This window comes from Calonectris borealis, chromosome 29 (assembly GCF_964195595.1).
Source record: "Calonectris borealis chromosome 29, bCalBor7.hap1.2, whole genome shotgun sequence".
NCBI lineage: Eukaryota > Metazoa > Chordata > Aves > Procellariiformes > Procellariidae > Calonectris > Calonectris borealis.
The window spans coordinates 4487739-4507589 of record NC_134340.1 but is presented as its reverse complement, the minus strand read 5'-3'; the positions used below and the strand labels follow the sequence as shown (position 1 = coordinate 4507589).

The 19851-nt window shown below is 71.1% G+C and overlaps 4 protein-coding genes across 9 annotated transcripts; 1 reads left to right on the top strand and 3 right to left on the bottom strand.

Annotated features, from left to right (window-relative positions):
• Positions 1-426: 426 nt before the first annotated feature.
• LOC142094077 (lens fiber membrane intrinsic protein-like) lies at positions 427-4708 on the bottom strand. Its single transcript, XM_075175914.1, has 4 exons — positions 4540-4708; positions 1488-1628; positions 929-1063; positions 427-702 (listed from the first exon to the last, which is right to left on the bottom strand). The coding sequence occupies exons 1-4, from the start codon at positions 4706-4708 to the stop codon at positions 635-637; spliced, it is 513 nt and encodes a 170-aa protein (XP_075032015.1). The 3' UTR covers positions 427-634.
• A 5219-nt stretch (positions 4709-9927) lies between these two features.
• LOC142094036 (V-type proton ATPase catalytic subunit A-like) lies at positions 9928-15267 on the bottom strand. The gene is made up of 14 exons (XM_075175861.1): positions 15186-15267; positions 14848-14976; positions 14034-14248; positions 13776-13913; positions 13533-13684; positions 12500-12662; positions 12314-12422; positions 11729-11851; positions 11513-11627; positions 11365-11428; positions 11092-11295; positions 10335-10429; positions 10097-10268; positions 9928-10020 (listed from the first exon to the last, which is right to left on the bottom strand). The coding sequence occupies exons 1-14, from the start codon at positions 15265-15267 to the stop codon at positions 9928-9930; spliced, it is 1854 nt and encodes a 617-aa protein (XP_075031962.1).
• An 856-nt stretch (positions 15268-16123) lies between these two features.
• On the bottom strand, positions 16124-17250 carry PFDN2 (prefoldin subunit 2). Its single transcript, XM_075133414.1, has 4 exons — positions 17160-17250; positions 16689-16777; positions 16485-16608; positions 16124-16371 (listed from the first exon to the last, which is right to left on the bottom strand). Exons 1-4 carry the CDS (start codon positions 17223-17225, stop codon positions 16192-16194), a joined length of 459 nt encoding a protein of 152 aa, XP_074989515.1. The 5' UTR covers positions 17226-17250; the 3' UTR covers positions 16124-16191.
• An 87-nt stretch (positions 17251-17337) lies between these two features.
• On the top strand, positions 17338-19777 carry NIT1 (nitrilase 1). 6 transcript variants are annotated; one of them, XM_075133408.1, is made up of 7 exons: positions 17346-17421; positions 18033-18125; positions 18207-18467; positions 18586-18689; positions 18773-18906; positions 19072-19197; positions 19488-19777. In XM_075133408.1, coding segments are annotated over exons 1-7 (999 nt in total). In that variant the 5' UTR covers positions 17346-17419; the 3' UTR covers positions 19767-19777. The 6 variants fall into 6 exon arrangements, with proteins under 6 accessions (XP_074989513.1, XP_074989511.1, XP_074989509.1 ...); XM_075133407.1 differs by having other exon boundaries at positions 17378-17448; XM_075133412.1 differs by lacking the exon at positions 19072-19197 and having other exon boundaries at positions 17338-17421.
• The last annotated feature ends 74 nt before the right edge of the window (positions 19778-19851 follow it).

The following is a 19851-nucleotide window of genomic DNA, read 5'->3' as shown; positions in this document are numbered from 1 at the left end:
CACCCCATGACCACACCCCGGGTCTCCCGCAACCCCCATGACCTCCCATTGCCCCCCAGTGACTCCCATGTCCCCCGGCCCATTGCCCCCACTGCCCCCCAGTGACACCCCCGTGCCCCTCCCAGTGCCTCCCAGTGACCCTCGTGTCCCTCCCAGTCCATTCCCCCTTCCCCACGGTTTCCCATTAACCCCCATATCCCTCCCAGTTCCTCCCAGTTCCCCCTCTCAGACCCCCCCATGCTCGCCCCAGGGTGAGACCCCACGAACACCCCTGTTTCTGCCCAAACCCTGGGGCAGAGGAAGGGGGAGGGCTGTGGACTGGCACTGCCCCCTCCCCCCCCCCTAAATTTGGGGTCCCCACATCCTACCAGACAGCACAGTGCAGCCCACGGGGGGCCATGGCAGTTTATTGGCACAGCAAGAGTGGGGGGGGGCAAAACAGGGGTGGGGGTGATGGGGTGGGAGAACAGGGGGGAGCTCAGCCCTGCAGAGACCGGGCACAACTCAGCACAGCAGTGACTGGACACAACTCAGCACAGCAGTGACCTGCACCCTGGGGTCCCCCCACCCGACTTCTTTGGGGAGGAGGGTGGGGGCAAGGGAGTGAGGGGGGCCCTGAGGTGCCCAGGGCCCCTCAGGCACCCGCCACTTCAGAGCTCTCCGGAGACGGGTCCTTGGCAGCAGCACAGAGGTGGAAAAGCCCTGGGGGGGAGAGAGGAGGCCGTGGGGCGTGGGGTGGCCCGGAGTGGACATGGGTGCCCTCGCTGCAGCCCCCCACCCATGGGTGCCCTCGGCACGTGGCCAGGCACAGCTCAGCCTTGCAGAGACCAGGCCCAGCTCAGTGCAGCAGTGACCAAGCCCATCCCATCCCTGCAGAGGCCGGGCACAGCTCAGCGCAGCAGTGACCAGGCCCCGTGGGTGCCGCTACCTGCTGAGCCGGTGAGGACAACAGCGACCCAGCCCAGGATGTAGGACCAGGAGAAGCGCCAGGCGGTGCCAGCCGGCCCCAGGAGGCTCAGCGTGCCGGCCGTGTACACCGTCAGCCCCAGCAGCGCCAGCAGACCTGCGGGCAGACAGGATGGGTCAGCGGCACGGGCCAGCCCAGCCTGTGAGCCCCCAGCCAGGCAGGCAGAGACCAGGCACAGCTCAGCTCAGCAGTGACTGGCACAGCTCAGCCTGCAGAGACCGGGCACAGCTCAGCACAGCAGTGATTGGCACAGTCTGCCCTGCAGAGATCAGGCACAGCTCAGCTCAGCTCAGCAGTGACTGGCACAGCTCAGCCTGCAGAGACCGGGCACAGCTCAGCGCAGCAGTGATTGGCACAGTCTGCCCTGCAGAGACCAGGCATAGCTCAGCTCAGCTCAGCAGTGACTGGCACAGCTCAGCCTGCAGAGACCGGGCACAGCTCAGCGCAGCAGTAACTCCCCTGGGGACAGTCCCCAAGGCCCATGTGCCCCAGCCCACCCCCCTCGCCTGTCCCCACATACCAGCCAGGAGCAGGATGACACCAGCCACGCGGGCACATGCCCGCCGGGCAGCGCTGGCCACAACGGAGAGCCCCAGGGCGAGGCCGGTGGCGGCGGTGAGCACCGAGAGCAGCATCAGCACCCGCGTGGCCTCCCATAAGGCTGGGGGGGGACACAGGCATTGGGGACACCTGGGGGACACGGGATCCCGAGCAGGTGCATGCCCAGGACAGTGCCCCCGCACCCCACCCACAGAGCCCCGGCACAGCTCAGCACAGCAGTGACCCCATCCCCACCCTGTAGAGACCGTGCACAGCTCAGCGCAGCAGTGACCCCATCCCCACCAGCAGAGCCCCGGCACAGCTCAGCGCAGCAGTGACCCCATCCCCACCCACAGAGCCCCGGCACAGCTCAGCGCAGCAGTGACCCCATCCCCACCCACAGAGCCCCGGCACAGCTCAGCGCAGCAGTGACCCCATCCCCACCCTGTAGAGACCGTGCACAGCTCAGCACAGCAGTGACCCCATCCCCACCCACAGAGCCCCGGCACAGCTCAGCACAGCAGTGACCCCATCCCCATCCACAGAGCCCCGGCACAGCTCAGCACAGCAGTGACCCCCCATCCCCACCAGCAGAGCCCCGGCACAGCTCAGCACAGCAGTGACCCCATCCCCACCAGCAGAGCCCCGGCACAGCTCAGCACAGCAGTGACCCCATCCCCACCAGCAGAGCCCCGGCACAGCTCAGCACAGCAGTGACCCCATCCCCATCCACAGAGCCCCGGCACAGCTCAGCACAGCAGTGACCCCATCCCCACCCACAGAGCCCCGGCACAGCTCAGCACAGCAGTGACCCCATCCCCACCAGCAGAGCCCCGGCACAGCTCAGCACAGCAGTGACCCCATCCCCACCAGCAGAGCCCCGGCACAGCTCAGCACAGCAGTGACCCCATCCCCACCAGCAGAGCCCCGGCACAGCTCAGCACAGCAGTGACCCCATCCCCACCAGCAGAGCCCCGGCACAGCTCAGCGCAGCAGTGACCCCATCCCCACCCACAGAGCCCCGGCACAGCTCAGCGCAGCAGTGACCCCATCCCCACCCTGTAGAGACCGTGCACAGCTCAGCACAGCAGTGACCCCCCATCCCCACCCACAGAGCCCCGGCACAGCTCAGCACAGCAGTGACCCCATCCCCACCCACAGAGCCCCGGCACAGCTCAGCACAGCAGTGACCCCATCCCCACCCACAGAGCCCCGGCACAGCTCAGCACAGCAGTGACCCCCCGTCCCCACCAGCAGAGCCCCGGCACAGCTCAGCACAGCAGTGACCCCATCCCCACCAGCAGAGCCCCGGCACAGCTCAGCGCAGCAGTGACCCCATCCCCACCCACAGAGCCCCGGCACAGCTCAGCGCAGCAGTGACCCATCCCCACCCACAGAGCCCCGGCACAGCTCAGCACAGCAGTGACCCCATCCCCACCAGCAGAGCCCTGGCACAGCTCAGCACAGCAGTGACCCCATCCCCACCCACAGAGCCCCGGCACAGCTCAGCACAGCAGTGACCCCATCCCCACCCACAGAGCCCCGGCACAGCTCAGCGCAGCAGTGACCCCCCGTCCCCACCAGCAGAGCCCCGGCACAGCTCAGCACAGCAGTGACCCCATCCCCACCCTGTAGAGACCGTGCACAGCTCAGCACAGCAGTGACCCATCCCCACCCACAGAGCCCCGGCACAGCTCAGCACAGCAGTGACCCATCCCCACCAGCAGAGCCCCGGCACAGCTCAGCACAGCAGTGACCCATCCCCACCCACAGAGCCCCGGCACAGCTCAGCACAGCAGTGACCCCATCCCCACCCACAGAGCCCCGGCACAGCTCAGCACAGCAGTGACCCCATCCCCACCCACAGAGCCCCGGCACAGCTCAGCACAGCAGTGACCCCATCCCCACCCACAGAGCCCCGGCACAGCTCAGCACAGCAGTGACCCCATCCCCACCAGCAGAGCCCCGGCACAGCTCAGCGCAGCAGTGACCCCATCCCCACCAGCAGAGCCCCGGCACAGCTCAGCACAGCAGTGACCCCATCCCCACCAGCAGAGCCCCGGCACAGCTCAGCACAGCAGTGACCCATCCCCACCAACAGAGCCCCGGCACAGCTCAGCACAGCAGTGACCCCATCCCCACCCACAGAGCCCCGGCACAGCTCAGCGGAGCAGTGACCCCATCCCCACCAGCAGAGCCCCGGCACAGCTCAGCACAGCAGTGACCCCATCCCCACCCACAGAGCCCCGGCACAGCTCAGCGCAGCAGTGACCCATCCCCACCAACAGAGCCCCGGCACAGCTCAGCACAGCAGTGACCCCCCATCCCCACCCGCAGAGCCCCGGCACAGCTCAGCGCAGCAGTGACCCATCCCCACCCACAGAGCCCCGGCACAGCTCAGCGGAGCAGTGACCCCATCCCCACCCACAGAGCCCCGGCACAGCTCAGCGCAGCAGTGACCCATCCCCACCAGCAGAGCCCCGGCACAGCTCAGCACAGCAGTGACCCCATCCCCACCCACAGAGCCCCGGCACAGCTCAGCACAGCAGTGACCCCATCCCCACCCACAGAGCCCCGGCACAGCTCAGCACAGCAGTGACCCCATCCCCACCCGCGGAGCCCCGGCACAGCTCAGCACAGCAGTGACCCCATCCCCACCCGCGGAGCCCCGGCACAGCTCAGCACAGCAGTGACCCCATCCCCACCCACAGAGCCCCGGCACAGCTCAGCACAGCAGTGACCCCATCCCCACCCACAGAGCCCCGGCACAGCTCAGCACAGCAGTGACCCCATCCCCACCCACAGAGCCCCGGCACAGCTCAGCACAGCAGTGACCCCCCATCCCCACCAGCAGAGCCCCGGCACAGCTCAGCGCAGCAGTGACCCCATCCCCACCCTGTAGAGACCGTGCACAGCTCAGCACAGCAGTGACCCCCCATCCCCACCCGCGGAGCCCCGGCACAGCTCAGCGCAGCAGTGACCCCATCCCCACCCGCAGAGCCCCGGCACAGCTCAGCGCAGCCGGTGCCTACCCGGGGTGCTGGGGTGGGGGTGGCAGTGTCCCCCGAGGCAGGCGTGCCACAGCCCGAGGCTGGCGGTGCCACCGGGCGCCCGGTGCTGCACCCAGAAGTGGGTGGCGGTGGCGGCCAGGAGCAGGGCCAGGCCGCTGGCCCCACACAGCAGCCCCCCGCCCGCCGGCATCCCTGCGCCGGGGAGGGGCTGTGGGGGCTGCTGCCACCCCCCGGGGGGGACCCGGGGGTGACAGCGCCAGGGGACAACCGTGGGGACATGTCCAGGGGTAGGGGGGCACTCAGGGGGATGGCATCTCTGGGAGACGCAGGGGGTACCCGGGGGTGGCATTGCCAGGGGATGTTGGGGACACCCATGGGGACAGCTCCAGGGGACGCAGAGGGTACCCGGGGGTGGCATCTCCAGGGGATGTTGGGAACAACCGTGCGGACATATCCGGGGGACATGGGGGTACCCGGGGGTGGCATCTCCGGGGGACACAGGGGACAACTGTGGGGACATCTCCAGGGGTAGGGGGTACCAGGGGGTGGCATCTCCAGGGGACGCAGGGGATACCCATGGGGACACCGCAGGGGCTGTCAGAGGAAGCCAGGGTATGGGGGTACCCGGGGGGTGGCACCTCTGGGGACAGGGTGGCATCTCAGGGGTCTCTGGAGTAACGGAGGGTGGCACTGCTGGGGACATTGGGGCACCCGGGGGGGGTGGCACCTCAGAGGACACGAGGTGCATCTCCAGGGGACACCTCAGGGGACCCAGAGGTGGCATCTCTGGGAGGCGGGTGGGCGCACTGGGGACAGACCCCCCCGGGCACCCACCCCTGGCCACTCACCTGCCTTCAGCGCCCACCAGCCGGGTGCCCCATGGCCGCCTGTCCCTCCGTCCCTCTGTCCCTCCGTACCTCTGGGATGGGGACAGGGGCCCCGGGGGGGTCAAGGCCACGGGCGCACGTGGCACTGCCATTGTCGGGGACACAATGCGGGGAAGGCTCTGGGTGCTGCCGCCAGCCGGGTGCTGAGGCAGCGAAAGCTTGTCCCCGCCGGCGTCCCCCCGGGTGACACTGCGGGGGGGCAGGGGACACAGCTGGGGTCCCACCCTGGGTCCCCTCTCAGGGTGCCAGCACCCTGGGGACAGCGGGTGCCATCACCACGGGCAGGATCAGTCCCGGGCAGGGCTGGGGACCCCGCGGCCACCCGGCTGGGGATGGGACACTGGGGACATGGGGGACACTGGGGATGGGGACACGGGGGACAGGGACAATGGGGACATGGGGGGACAGTGGGGACAGCGGGGACAGCAGGGGCACCAGGGACATGGGGGACACTGGGCTCAGGGGGGATAGGGGGACAGGGACACCGAGAATGGGGACACCGGGGACAGGGACACCGGGGACATGGGGGACACAGAGGAAAGGGACACTGGGGACACTGGGGGTGTGAGTCCTGGCGGGGTGGGAGCCCCCCAGGGTGGGGGTCAGTCCCCGGGGGTGGCCAAGGAGGCGCCAGCCGGGGCTGTCCCCTGGTGCCACCGGGTGGGTGGCACGTGTGGGGAGGGGGGACGCGTGCTGCACACGCTGTCACACGGGGCCAGGCGCGTGTGCATACCCCCGAGCACACGCCCCCCACGTGTGCACACGCCTGTGCACGCGCCCCCGGGCACACGCAGACCCGCACCCCCGGCCACGCTGCCCTCGCACACCCACGCGCCCTTGCACACGTGTGTGCACGCCTGCACTTGCACAGGCACATACGCACACAAACCTGCACACGCACACACGTGTACGCACACACTCACGTGCCCACTGGCACACGCGTGTGCCCACGGACACACGTGCACACTCACACACACGCACTGCCCGGGTCACAGGCCGCGGGCCGGCGGCAGCAGCAGCAGCAGGAGGAGGAGGAGAAGGAGGAGGCCGAGGCCGAAGCCGCCGCAAGGGGGGGCACCTGCGGAGAGGGGGGGTGGGGGGCCAAGGTGAGGAGGTCCCACCACCCGCCATCCCCGCAGCCCCGACGCCGAGGTGAGGGGCTCCCAGCCCCTACCATGCCCATGGCACCCACAGCCCCAACACCAGGGTGAGGGGCTTCTGCCATCCCTGCAGCCCCGACGCCGGGGCGAGGGGCTCCCAGCCCCTACCATGCCCATAGCACCTACAGCCCTGACACCAGGGTGAGGGGCTCCCGCCACCCCCGGCAGCCCCAACACCAGGGTGAGGGGCACCTGCCATCCCCGCAGCCCCAATGCCAGGGTGAGGGGCTCCCCGCCACCACTCACCACCGAGGAGCAGCGTCACCTCCCCGCAGGCGCAGTCGTCCTCGCCCAGCAGCAGGCAGGTGTAGGTGCCAGCGTCCTCGTCCCGCAGGCGCTGGAGGACCAGCACGCCCGGGGTGCTGCCGGGTGCTGGCAGCTCGGCGCGGTGGCGGTAGGGTGGGCCGCAGCGGGGGCGGCCGCGGCTCTGGCTGCAGACGGTGGCACCGGCACCCGCGGGGCCACCCCAGAAGTGCCAGTGCACGGCCAGCAGCCGGCCCAGGGGGCCACCCGCTGCGGGGCACCCCAAGGTGACGTTGGCACCCAGCGTGCCGTTGGCCTGCGCCCGGCCCCGGTGGGGGCTGCGGCACAGCCCACAGCGCTCCGAGGGGTCACCACGGCCCGCGGCCGGCTCGGCTGGGCCGCAGCAGGGGGGCAGCGCCGGGGGGCCTGGGGACAACGGGGACTGTGACAGCAGTGTGGGAACCCACCCACGCGGGACCCTGCGCACTGTCACCCTCCCAGGGCCATGGGGGACACTGCTGCGGGACCCTGGGCACTGTCACCCTCCCATGGTGTGGCCATGGCAGGGAGTCACCACTGTGGGACACTCGGGGACCGTCACCACCACAGCTCAGGGACGGGACCGGGACCAGGGTGGGGACGGGACAGGGACACGGGGGCAGGGACAGGGGCGTGGGAAGGGACAGAGGGAGGGACAGGGACGGGGACGGGGACATCTCCTCCCCCAGCCCTGAGCCCCACCGTCTCCCGCAGCCCCCTGGTGCCACTGGGTGCTCCCGGTGCCCCGGCACCCCCTGGATCTCCTGCACCCCGCTGCACCCCCAGCACCCTGCAAACCCCCAGCACCCCCGGCACCCTCTGCACCCCACTTACTCCCTGCACCCCCAGCACCCCCAGCACCCCCAGCACCCCCTGCACCCCACTGCACCCCCAGCACCCTCTGCACCCCACGGAGTCCCTGCAACCCCCTGCACCCCCCGCACCCCGCAGCCCCCCAGAGCCCCCCGGACCTCCTGCGCCCTCTGCCCCCCCCCGCACCCTCAGCACCCTCTGCACCCGCCGGACTCCCTGCACCCTCTGCACCTTCTGCACTCCCAGCACCCCCCGGAGCCCCAGCACCCTCTGCACCGCTGGACCCCTTGCATCCCCAGCACCCCCCCCAGAGCCTCCTGGACCCCTTGGACTCCCCAGCACCCTCTGCACCACCCGGAATCCCTGGCCCCCCCGCACCCCCAGCACTCTCTGCACCCCCCGCACCCCCCGCACTCCCCTGCACCCCCCGTACCCCCAGCACTCTCTGCACCCCCCGCACCCCCCTGCACCCCCCGTACCCCCTGCACCCGCTGCACACCCCAGCACCCCCCGGACCCTTAACACCCTCTGCACCCCACGGACTCCCTGCAACCCGCTGCACCCCCAGCACCCCCTGCACCCCCCGCACCCTCTGCACCACCCGGAATCCCTGCCCCCCCCGCACCCCCAGCACTCTCTGCACCCCCCGCACCCCCCTGCACCCCTCTGCACCCCCCGCACCCCCCTGCACCCCCCGTACCCCCTGCACCCGCTGCACACCCCAGCACCTCCCGGACCCTTAACACCCTCTGCACCCCACGGACTCCCTGCAACCCGCTGCACCCCCCTGCACCCCCAGCACTCCCTGCACCCCCCTGCACCCCCTGCACCCCACGGACTCCCTGCACCCCCAGCACCCCCTGCACCCGCTGCACCCCCTGCACCCGCTGCACACCCCAGCACCCCCCGGACCTCCTGCACCCCCCGCACCCCCCCTGCACCCTCGGCCCCCAGGCGGGACCCACCGGGGGGCAGCAGGGCCGAGCCCAGCCCCAGGGGCAGCAGCAGCAGCACCCACATCTCCGGGCGGTGGCTCCGGCGGGGCGGGGCGGGGCGGGGGCCGGGGCGGGCGGGGGCGGCACCGAGAGCCGGGGGGGGACACACGACACGGGACCCCCCCCGGGGCTGGCGGGGTCTCCCCGGGGACGCCCCCCGCCCTCCCACGCCGGGGGAACCCGGCGTGGGGGCGAGAGGCGTCCCCGGGGAGACCCCGCCAGCCCCGGGGGGGGCAAATAGGGACCCCCCCCGCCCCGAGGGCCGGATCCAGCTACGTGGTGGGCGGCTCCTTCTCGGAAACCACCTTGGTGGCCCCCAAATGCACCCGCAGCACCCGGCTGTGTCCCCCCTCCCCAGTCCCTGATGTTGTCACCTTCCTTGTCACAGTAGCTCTGGCCTAGGAGGTCATTGTCACCCCTGTGTTCCAGACTGGGGGTCACCGCCATCCTCATGTCCCACCCAGGGGGTCACTGTCACCCGTGTCCCATGCAGGAGGTCATCGTCACCCCCATGTCCCACCCAGGGGGTCACTGTCACCCATGTCCCATGCAGGAGGTCATCGTCACCCCCACGTCCCACCCAGGGGGTCACTGTTACAACTGTGTCCCATCACTGTCCCCACCACTGGAGGATGCTCAGGGATAGTCCAGGGGTCACTGTCACCTCAATGTCCCACCCTAGAAGGTCAATGTCACCGCAATGCCCCACCCAGGGGGTCACCATCACCCCTGTGTCCCACCCAGGGTATCACCGTCACCCCCATGTCCCACCCTGTTCCCACCACTGGAGGATGCTCAGGGATGGTCCAGGGGGTCACCGTCACCCCCATGTCCCACCCGGGTGTCCCTGTCACCCCTGTGTCCCACCACCACAGGCAGCTCGTCCCCACTGCCCCCACCAGCCTCCCCCACACATGCACCGAATCCACCAGGGCTCAGCACAGAGAAAGGGGGCTTCTCACCGGGGGGCAGCTGAACCCCAAAACCACCACATCAACCCCCCAAAATCCTCCCAGGCCCTGAAGGCACTGCCTCCCCCGATGCCCTTGGCTTTCCTCCCCTCTCCTTTCCCGGCTGGAGCAGGAAAGGGACCCCCCCCGTGTCCCCCCGGTGAGGGTGCGGTGCCAGCGCCCACGGGGGGAGGGAACCGGACGCTCCCACCCGCCGCAGGGAAACCACGCCTGGAGGCCACACGTCGCCAGGCCCTTTATTGGGCGGGGGGGAGCCCCAAGGAGACCCCCCCATCCCGTACCCCTCCCCTTTCCTGCCCCCTCAGTCCTCCAGGTTGCGGAAAGCCGCCTGCATCTCCTCGTTCAGCTGGGCGAAGGCCGCCGTGATGTTGGCTTCGCCGTCCTTCACTGGGTCCTGGGGACACAGGGGACACGATGGCATCACCCCCCGCACCCCTCCCAATGGGGGTCACAGCCCCCCCGACACCCACCTTGAACTTCATGGCGCTCAGCTTGTAGAGGATGTCCCCCAGGTTCTCGCGGATGGTGGCCCAGGTGACGCGGCGCTCGCCCGGCGCGGTGGCCTCCACGGCGTGCCGCGCCAGCTCGTAGAAGGTGACCATGTTGTGGAGCATCCCCACCGTCTTGTAGAAGGGGCAGAACCTGGGGGGGTCGGGAGAGGGTCAGGGCTGGGGCCGGGGGCCGGGGCTGCGGGGGCGGCGGGGGTACCTGTCGTAGGAGGAGTAGCCGTTCTGCTGGAGGAAGTCGTCCTTGAGGAGCTTCGCCACCTCCAGTGTCACCTTGTCGGCCTCGGCGAGGGACGCCTGCGTGGGGACGGGTCTGTCCCTATCCGCATCCCCATCCCCATATCCTATGTCCCCATCCCCGTATCCTATGTCCCCATCCCATCACATCCCCATTCCCATCCCGATCTCAACCCATATCCCCCATTCCCATCCCCATCCCATACCCAATATCCCCACCCTCATCCCCATCCCCACCCCAATCCCATCCCCTATCCCCCATTCCATCCTCATCCCTGTCCCCAACCCCTCCTATCCCCATTCCATATCCCCATCCCCAACACGATTCAATCCATATCCCCCATCCCATTCCCATCCCATATCCCATATCCCGCATCCCATATCCCATCCCATATCCCATCCTATCCCCATCTCATATCCCATCCCATACCCCATCCCATATCCCGTATCTCATGTCTCATATCCCATGTCCCATATCCCCATTCCCATCCCATCCCCATCCCATATCCCATATCCCATGTCCCATATCCCCATTCCCATCCCATCCCCATCCCATACCCCACCCCATATCCCATATCCCACCCCATCCCTATCCCACCCCCATCCCATCCCCACCCCATATCCCATATCCCACCCCATCCCTATCCCATCCCCATCCCATCCCCACCCCATATCCCATATCCCACCCCACATCCCACCCCACATCCCATATCCCACCCCACCTTGCCGACCAGCTGGACGATCTCGGCCAGCTCCTCCTCCTCCTGCAGGATCTCCCTGGCCCGGCGCCGCAGGGCGGGGAACTCGGGGTGCAGCCCCTCGTAGTGGGGCTCCAGCGCCCGCAGGTACCGGCTGTAGCTGATCAGCCAGTTGACCGAGGGGAAGTGCTTGCGCTGCGCCAGCTTCTTGTCCAGCCCCCAAAAAACCTGGGGGGCACACGGGGGGGTCGGGGGGGGCCGCGCCGGGGTGGGGGGACCCCCGTGCGCCCCGCTTACCTGCACGATGCCCAGCGTGGCCGAGGTGACGGGGTCCGAGAAGTCCCCTCCCGGCGGGGACACGCTGCGGGGGACAGCAGGCGGGGGGCTCGGCGGGGTGGCCGGGGGGGTCCCCCCCGCTGGCCCCCCTGTGGCCCCCCGCACTCACGCGCCGACGATGCTGACGCTGCCCTGGCGGGCGGGGGAGCCCAGGCAGCGCGCGCGCCCCGCGCGCTCGTAGAAGGAGGCCAGGCGGGCGCCCAGGTACGCCGGGTAGCCGCTGTCTGCGGGGAGCGCGGCGTCACCGGGGCGGCCGGAGCCCCTCACCGCGGCCTCGGGGCTCGCGGAGGGGCCAGGGGTTCCTACCCCCGGGACCGGGGCTCACCCGCCGGCATCTCGGCCAAGCGCCCCGAGATCTCGCGCAGCGCCTCGGCCCAGCGGGAGGTGGAGTCGGCCATCATGCTGACGTGGTGGCCCATGTCGCGGAAGTACTCGGAGAGCGTGATGCCTGCGCCGGCGGCACGCGGCTCGCACACTCGGCGCGCCCCTCGCACGCTTGACGCACCCCTCGCACGCTCGGCGCGCCCCTCGCACACTTGACGCACCCCTCGCACACCGGGTGCGCGCTCCAACGAGCTCACGGCCGCCTGGCTCTGCACCCACCCATGCACGTGGCTGGGCGCACAAGTGGCCTCGTGGCGCGTGTGCACACACGTGAACGTTCACACCTGCCCATGCACTTCACGCATGCCGTGCACGTTCACGCATGTGCCGTGCATGCTCACACATGCCCATGCACGCTCACAGATGTGCCATGCGTGCTCACACATGCCCACGCACACTTACATGTGCCCATGCACACTCACACATGCCGTGCACACTCACACATGTGCCATGCACGCTCACACGTGCTGTGCACGCTCACACGTGCCGCGCATGCCCCCCCCCGCCGCGGCAGCCCCCGGCCCACCGGTGTAGATGGAGGCTTCGCGGGCGGCCACCGGCATGTTGGAGGTGTTGGCCACCAGCGTCGTGCGCTTCATGATGGTCTCCGTCCTCCCGTCCACCTCCATGGTGAGCTGGGGACGGCGTCGCCGTCACCGCCCGGCCACCGGCCCCGCGGCGCCCGGCTGGCCCTCACCCCACCTGTCCCCACCTCGGGGAAGTCCCGCAGGACCTCGGACATCTCGTTGCCCCGCTCGCCGCAGCCCACGTAGACGATGATGTCGCTGTTGGAGTACTTGGACAGGGACTGGGAGATGACGGTTTTGCCGCAGCCGAAGGCGCCCGGGATGGCCGTGGTGCCGCCCTGCACGCACCTGGGGGTGGGGACGCGTGGGGACGGCGGAGAGCGGTGGCCGCGGAGGGGAGACGGGCCCCTGACACCGTCCCCATGGAGGCGGGATGGACCCCTGTCCCCTTCCACACCCCCGTCCTTGTCCCCTCCTGGGGACTGTCTGGAGTGTGACCCCCCCGTGATACCCACCAGCCCCCGCCCTGTCCTCTTCTTCCCTGGCAGGACTGTCCCCATCCCGGTTCCTGTCCCTGTTCCCAGCCCCAACCCCATTCTTATCCCTGTCACCTATCCCTGTCCCTGTCCCCGTTCCTCATCTCTGTCCCTGTTCCCCATCCCCATCCCTGTCCCCCATCCCTGTCCCTGTCCCCCATCTCCTCTCCCTGTCCCCATTCCTGTCCCTGTCCCCCATCTCCTCTCCCTGTCCCCATCCCTGTCTCCCATCCCGTATCCCTGTCCCCCATCCATCCCTGTCCCTCATCCCTGTCCCCCCTCCCTGTCCCTGTCCCCCATCCCCGTCCCCCATCCCTGTCCCTGTCCCCCATCCCCGTCCCCCATCCCCGTCCCTGTCCCCCATCCCCGTCCCTGTCCCCATCCCTGTCCCTGTCCCCCATCTCCTCTCCCTGTCCCCATCCCTGTCTCCCATCCCGTATCCCTGTCCCCCATCCATCCCTGTCCCCCATCCCTGTCCCCCATCCCTGTCCCTGTCCCCCATCCCCGTCCCCCATCCCTGTCCCTGTCCCCCATCTCCTCTCCCTGTCCCCATCCCTGTCTCCCATCCCGTATCCCTGTCCCCCATCCCTGTCCCCAACCCCATCCCTGTCCCCAGTCCCCATCTCCAGCTCTATCTCCGTCCCCCCCCTTGTCCCCCACCCCTCCCCGTCCCCGTCCCTACGGGAAGAGGGCGTCCAGCACCCGCTGCCCCGTCAGCAGCGGGTGATTCGCCGGCAGCTTCTCGGCCACGGGCCGGGTCTGTCTCACCGGCCAGACCTGCAGCATGGTCAGCTTCTCCGCGCTGCCCTGGAAGTCCAGCTCCAGCACCACGTCCTGCGGGGACGGGAGGGGCGGGCAGGGCAGCGGGGACAGGGGACCCCGGCACCCATCACCCCGACACCGCGCACCCATCACCCGCCCTTACCGAGACGCTGTAGTGCCCGGGGGGTGCGACGTAGGTGACGGTGCCCCGGCTGCGGGGGGGCACCATGATCTTGTGCTGGATGAGCGAGTTCTCGGCCACCGTCCCGTAGATGTCACCGCCGGTGACGTGGCTCCCGACCTGGCGGGGGGTGGCCGTGAGGATGCGGGACCCCAACGGGCTGCGTCCCCCTCCGGGGGTGCCGGGAGAAGGGGCGTCCCCACGTCCCCGTGTCCCCAGGAGACAGGCGGGGACACGCACCCGGACGTCCTTGCTGGGGGCGAAGTCCCAGGCGAGGTGCCGGGGCAGCGCGGGGACGTTGGTGCCCCGTGGGATGTAGATGCTGCGGGTGAGCTGGGCGATGTCCCGCAGCGGGCGCTGGATCCCGTCGAAGATGGAGCCCAGGATGCCGGGCCCCAGCTCCACCGAGAGCGGCTTCCCCGTGCGCAGCACCGGGTCCCCCACCCGCACCCCCGCTGCCCCCGCGCTCAGGAAAGGCCACCGGCGAGATGGGGACCGGGACGGGGTGAGGGGAGCGGAGGGGCGGGAAAAGGTGGGGGGACGGGGGGGATGGGGGGCTGGGAGGGACAGGGAGGGGGTAGGACGGGGGGACAGGGGCAACAGGACAGGATGGGGGGACAGGGAGGGAATGGGGGAACGGGACAGCGGGACTGGGCAGGATGGGAGGGCGGGGGGGGCAAGAGAGGGGGACAGGGAACAGGGGCGACAGGGAGGGGACAGGAGAATGGGACAGCGGAGGATGGCAGGGACAGGACAGGACAGGGGGACCAGAGGGACGGGAGGGGGGCCAGGGGCAGGCAGGGAGGGGGACAGGGCGGAAGGGAAGGGCAGAACGGGGAGATGGGAGGGACAGGGGGGACAGGGGAGGACGCGGGGACAGGGAAGGGCAGGAGGGAGAGGGGCGGGGGGACAGGATGAGGGGAGGGGGGACAAGACAGGACAGGGGAGACGCGAGGATGGGGGGGACAGGGAAGGGCAGGGGTGGTGGGGAGGGGCCGGGGGAGGACGGAGGGGTGGGGAGGGGACGTGGGGACAGGCGGTGCCGGCAGGATACAGGTCTCCTCGTAGACCTGGAGGGTGGCCATGTCCCCCTCCAGCCGGATGATCTCCCCCACCAGCTCGGCGTGCCCCACGCGCACCAGCTCGTACATGGCCGCCCCCGCCATGCGGGTGGCCGTCACCACTGCGGGGACACGCCACCGTCACCCCCACCCGGCCCCAACCACCACCCCCGGCGGCTCCCCTGTCCCCAACCCATCCCCAACCCCGACCTCCCCCGTCCCCTCCCCACGACCTTCCCCGGGTGCTCCCCCATCCCCTTCCCCCCCAGATCCCATTTGGGGGCCAAAAAGGCCCTTGGGGTCCCCGTCCCCGTGTCCCCGCCGGCGGTACCGGGCCCCGAGACGCCGTGGACAGAGCCCAGCAGACTCTCCCGCTCGGCCTCCGCCAGCCGCGGCCCCCCGCTCCCCTCCATGGCGTCCCCCGGCAGCCCCGGCGTCACCGGCGTTATATGGGGCCAGCGGCCGCGGGGAACCGGCCGGGCCCGGTGGCGGGCGACGCCGTGGGTGGGGGCTGCGTACAGTCAACAGCGGCCACGTCCCCTCCTGCCCCCCCCGCCACCACCGCACCCTGGGGTGCCACGCGCCGGCGCGCACCGGCACGCGCCGACCTCTGCCTCGCTCAGGGCGACGGTGACACCCTCCCCCCCCCGCTGCCACCACCGGGTCCCCGTCCCCTCCTGGGTGTGTGTCCCGGGGTGCCTGTGTCCCCCCAGGGACCTGCCCCCCCATCCCCTGTCCCTGCCTTTCGGGGTGTGCACCCGTGTCCACGCCTGTCCGCAGCCCCCAGCAGCACACGCGTGCGCACGCCCCCCCCGAGGCACCCACCACCCCGGTTTTGGGGTCCCCCCGCAGCGTTTCAGGCACTGGGGGGGGGTTCTCCCCCCACGCGAGGCCGGGGCAGCAGCTCCAGCACTGGCTGCGATCCCACGGCTGCCGGGGGGGCCGGGGGGGGCCGGGGCTGCCCCAACCCTGGCCGGGCTGGCGGCAGCCGCCCCCAGGGAAACACCATGGAGTATTTTTAGCAGCCAGAGCAAGAAAACAGTGGCCGAGGCCGGCCCGGAGCCGCCATCTGCCTCCCCCAACGCCCCCCAGGTGCCACCTCCCCCCGGCCAGGGGGGACGGTGGCACTGGGTCACCCTGCGGTGAGCCAAGCCAGGGGGTCTGGCCCTCCCCCGGGGCTGCACCCCCCTTTCCTGCCCCCCCTCCTCCACCCTGCAGCCCGGGAAGTGGCAGCCACCCTCAGCGCCCACGCTTGGCCGGTGACCAAAGGAAAAAAAAACACATTTATTTAACAAAAACACGACACGAGCAACGCTAAACACCAGCGGGGGGGGGAGCTAGGAGACCAGGACGCCGGCCGAGCTGCCCTTGGCCCCGGCCCCCTCGCCCCCCTCCTTGGGGGGCTGCTTGGGGTCGTCCTCGCCCACCAGGCGAATGTTGTGCTTCTCCCGGAACTCGTTCAGCTCCCGGCCCTTCGCCTGCAGCTGCTGGTTCAGCGTCTCGATGATTTTGCTGATCTGGGGAAAGGGCAGAGGGGGGCCGAGAGAGCAGGGTGAGGGGGGAGCGGCTGGGAGCGGGGCTGGGTCCCGGGGGGGCTCCGGGGGTCCCCGGGGCGGGGGGAGCCCCTCACCTGCTCCTTGTTGCTCTCCAGGGCCGGCAGCACCTCCTTGACGGTGCGCTCCACCAAGATGCCGCCCACCATGCGGTAACACTTCCGCGTGGGGTCCACCTCCCGCAGCGTCTCGATGACCAGGCTGGGAGGAAGAGGAGGGTGAGGCGGCCAAGGCCCCCGCGGCCCAGACCCCCCCTCCCAGGCCCGGCCCCCCCATCCCACCTGTGCTCGTTCAGCTCCAGCTCCAGCTCGGCCGCCTTCGAGGCCAGGCCCCGCTGCTCCTGCCGCAGGCGGTTGAACCGGGCCACCACCTGCGGGGACGGGGACCGGGATGGGGACGGGGATGGGGACGGGGATGGGACCCCCCACCCAGCGCCCGAGGCCTACCCGGGACCCCCCCCGGTGCCAGGGGCCTGCCCGGGACCCCCCCCAGCTCCCGAGGCCTGCCCGGGACGCCCCCCCGGGGCCAGGGTCCTATCCGGGACCCCCCCTCCCGGTGCCAGGGGCCTGCCCGGGAACCCCCCCCGGTACCGGGAACCCCCCCCAGCTCCCGAGGCCTGCCCGGGACCCCCCCCAGTGCCAGGGGCCTGCCCGGGACCCCCCCCGGGGCCAGGGACCCCTCCCCCCGGGGCCAGGGACCGGACTCCCCCCCCGGGGCCAGGGCGCCGCCCCCCGCCGCCCCCCGGCCCGGACCTGCTCCGCCGTCAGCGCTTTCCCACCGGGCGCCGCCGCCGGCCGCCCCTTCGCGCTGTCCGCCATCTTCCCCCCCCCCGTCCCGCGCCGCCGGCCGCGCCCCTTCCGGCGCTGGCCGGAAACGGGGGGGGAGCCCGGCCGGGCGCCATCTTGGAAGAGGGCAGCGGCGCTGCCCGGTGAGGCGGTGCCGGCGCCATCTTTGCTGCGGGCGCGGCTGAGGGGGGACTTTGCCCGCGTCCCCTCGGTGCCGCCGGCGGGGCATGTACGGGCCGGGGGGGCCGGGGGGCAGGTGGGGGGCGCGGGAGACGATTGGAGTGGTGCGGGAGGAGATTAGGGGCAAACTGGGCGATTGGGGGGGCTGGGAGGGCCTGGGGTCAGGTGGGGGGCTGAGGTGGGGCGGAGCTGGGGGCAACTGGGGGTGCTGGGGGCAGTTTGAGGGGGCTGGGGCAGTTGGGGTCTGACCTGGGGCAGAGCTGGGGGCAGTTTGAAGGTGCTGGGGGCAATTGGGGGGTGCTGGGGCAGTTGGGGGCTGCTGGGGGCAGTTGGGGGGCTGCTGGGGGCAGTTTGGGGGTGCTGGGGGCAGTTTGAAGGTGCTGGGGGCAGTTGGGGGCTGCTGGGGGCAGTTTGGGGGGTCTGGGGGCAGTTTGGGGGTGCTGGGGGCAGTTTGAGGGGTCTGGGGGCAGTTTGGGGGTCTGACCGGGCGCTGCAGGCGGGCTGGGGGCAGTGGAGCCGCAGGAGGGGGCTGTCCGGTGACAGCCACCCACAGGCCCCTGCGTGGGGGCCGGTGCTGTCCCCTTGGCCGTGCCCCCCCAGCACAGGGACAAGGCAGGAGCCGTGACCCCCCTCCCCACCCCGGGGTCCCCCCTGCCCCAGGCTGAGAGCGGTGCCCCGGACCCCGCTGCGCTGCCTGCTCCTGGCCCCCCTGCGCACCCCGAGACGCCCGCACAGCTCCAGTACCCCGGGCAGGTACCCCGGGCACGCGGGGGGTGACCCGGTCCCCACGGGGCTGCCCGCGTCCCCGGGGCTGACGTCCGCGCTGTGCCGCAGCTCCCCGCGCCCACCCCGCGCCATGGCGGGTCCCCCGGGGCTGAAGCCGCTGGTGGCCGTGGGCCAGGTCACCTCCACGCCGGACAAGGAGCTGAACTTCGCCGCCTGCGCCGGGCTGGTGCGGGAGGCGGCTCGTCGCGGCGCCTGCCTCGTCTTCCTCCCCGAGGGCTTCGACTACATCGGCTCTGACACGGCGCAGACCCTCAGCCTGGCCGAGGGCCTGGACGGGGACCTCATGGGACGCTACGCCGAGCTGGCCAGGTACCGGCGGGGTCCCCCCCGTGCTCGTCCCGCAGACCAGCGTGGCGGGGATGGAGCCGCCGCTGCCGGCTGCGGGATCCCCGGCAGAGCCGGGGTGACGCCGGGTCCCTCTCCCCAGGGACTGCGGCGTGTGGCTGTCCCTGGGCGGCTTCCACGAGCGCGGCCGGGACTGGCCGACCACGCAGCGCATCTACAACTGCCACGCGCTGCTGGACCCCGCAGGTGAGAGCCCCCGGCCCTGCCCCGCCGAGCGGGGGTCCCCGGCCGCCGCGGACGTGTCCCCCCTCGCACCCTTTTGTCCCCAGGCCGCCTCGTGGCTGCCTACAGGAAAACCCACCTGTGTGACGTGGAGCTGGAGGGACGCGTCACCATGAAGGAGAGCGGCTTCACCAACCCCGGCACCGAGATCGTGCCCCCGGTCAGCACGCCGGCAGGGAAGGTACGGGGCGGACGGGCGCCTCTGGGGACCCTCGGGGTCCCTGCGGAGCGAGGGGCTCCCTGTGCTTGAGCCCCGAGTCCCCTCCGCTGTCCCCTAACCTCTGCCCGGAGCCCCCCGGGGCCGGGCGCCACGTCCTCGCCGACGTCCCCTCCTCGTCCCCGCCAGCTCGGCCTCTCCATCTGCTACGACCTGCGCTTCCCCGAGATCTCGCTGGCGCTGCGGCGTGCCGGCGCCGAGATCCTCACCTACCCCTCGGCCTTCACCGTCCCCACGGGCTCGGCGCACTGGGAGGTGAGCTCGGCCCCGGCAGCTCCAGCCTCTCCCCCCCGCGGGGCTGGGGACGCCCCAGGGGCTGTCAGATCGGGGCCGAGCCCTCACCCCCATCATCTCCAGCAGCAAGCAAGCAGGGACAAATGCTGCCACAGCCGAGAAATTTAAGATAAAAAGCTTTTTTGGGTATTTAAGGGGCAGGTGGCACAGCCAGCCCGGCCGCGGTGCCCCCACCCAAACCCCGCTCTCCGCCCCACGTCCCCCCGGGGGCTGCGGTCTGGCACCGCCGGCAGTGCCGCGTCCCCCGACAGGTGCTGCTGCGGGCCCGGGCCATCGAGAGCCAGTGCTACGTGGTGGCGGCCGCCCAGACCGGGAAGAACCACGAGCGCCGGACGTCCTACGGCCACGCGCTGGTGGTGGACCCCTGGGGCGCCGTGGTGGCCCAGTGCCGCGAGGGACCCGGGCTCTGCTACGCCGAGATCGACCTCGACTACCTGCACCGCGTCCGCCGGGAGATCCCGGTGCACGGCCACCGCCGGCCCGACCTCTACGGCACCGTGGCGGCCGCGGGGCTGGCGCCAGCGCCATGAGCCCCTCCCTGGTACGGTAAAATCCAGAGCAGGGCCAGATCTGCTCCGTTTCAGGCCGTTTCTCCCCGAAATGCGGCAGCAAGAC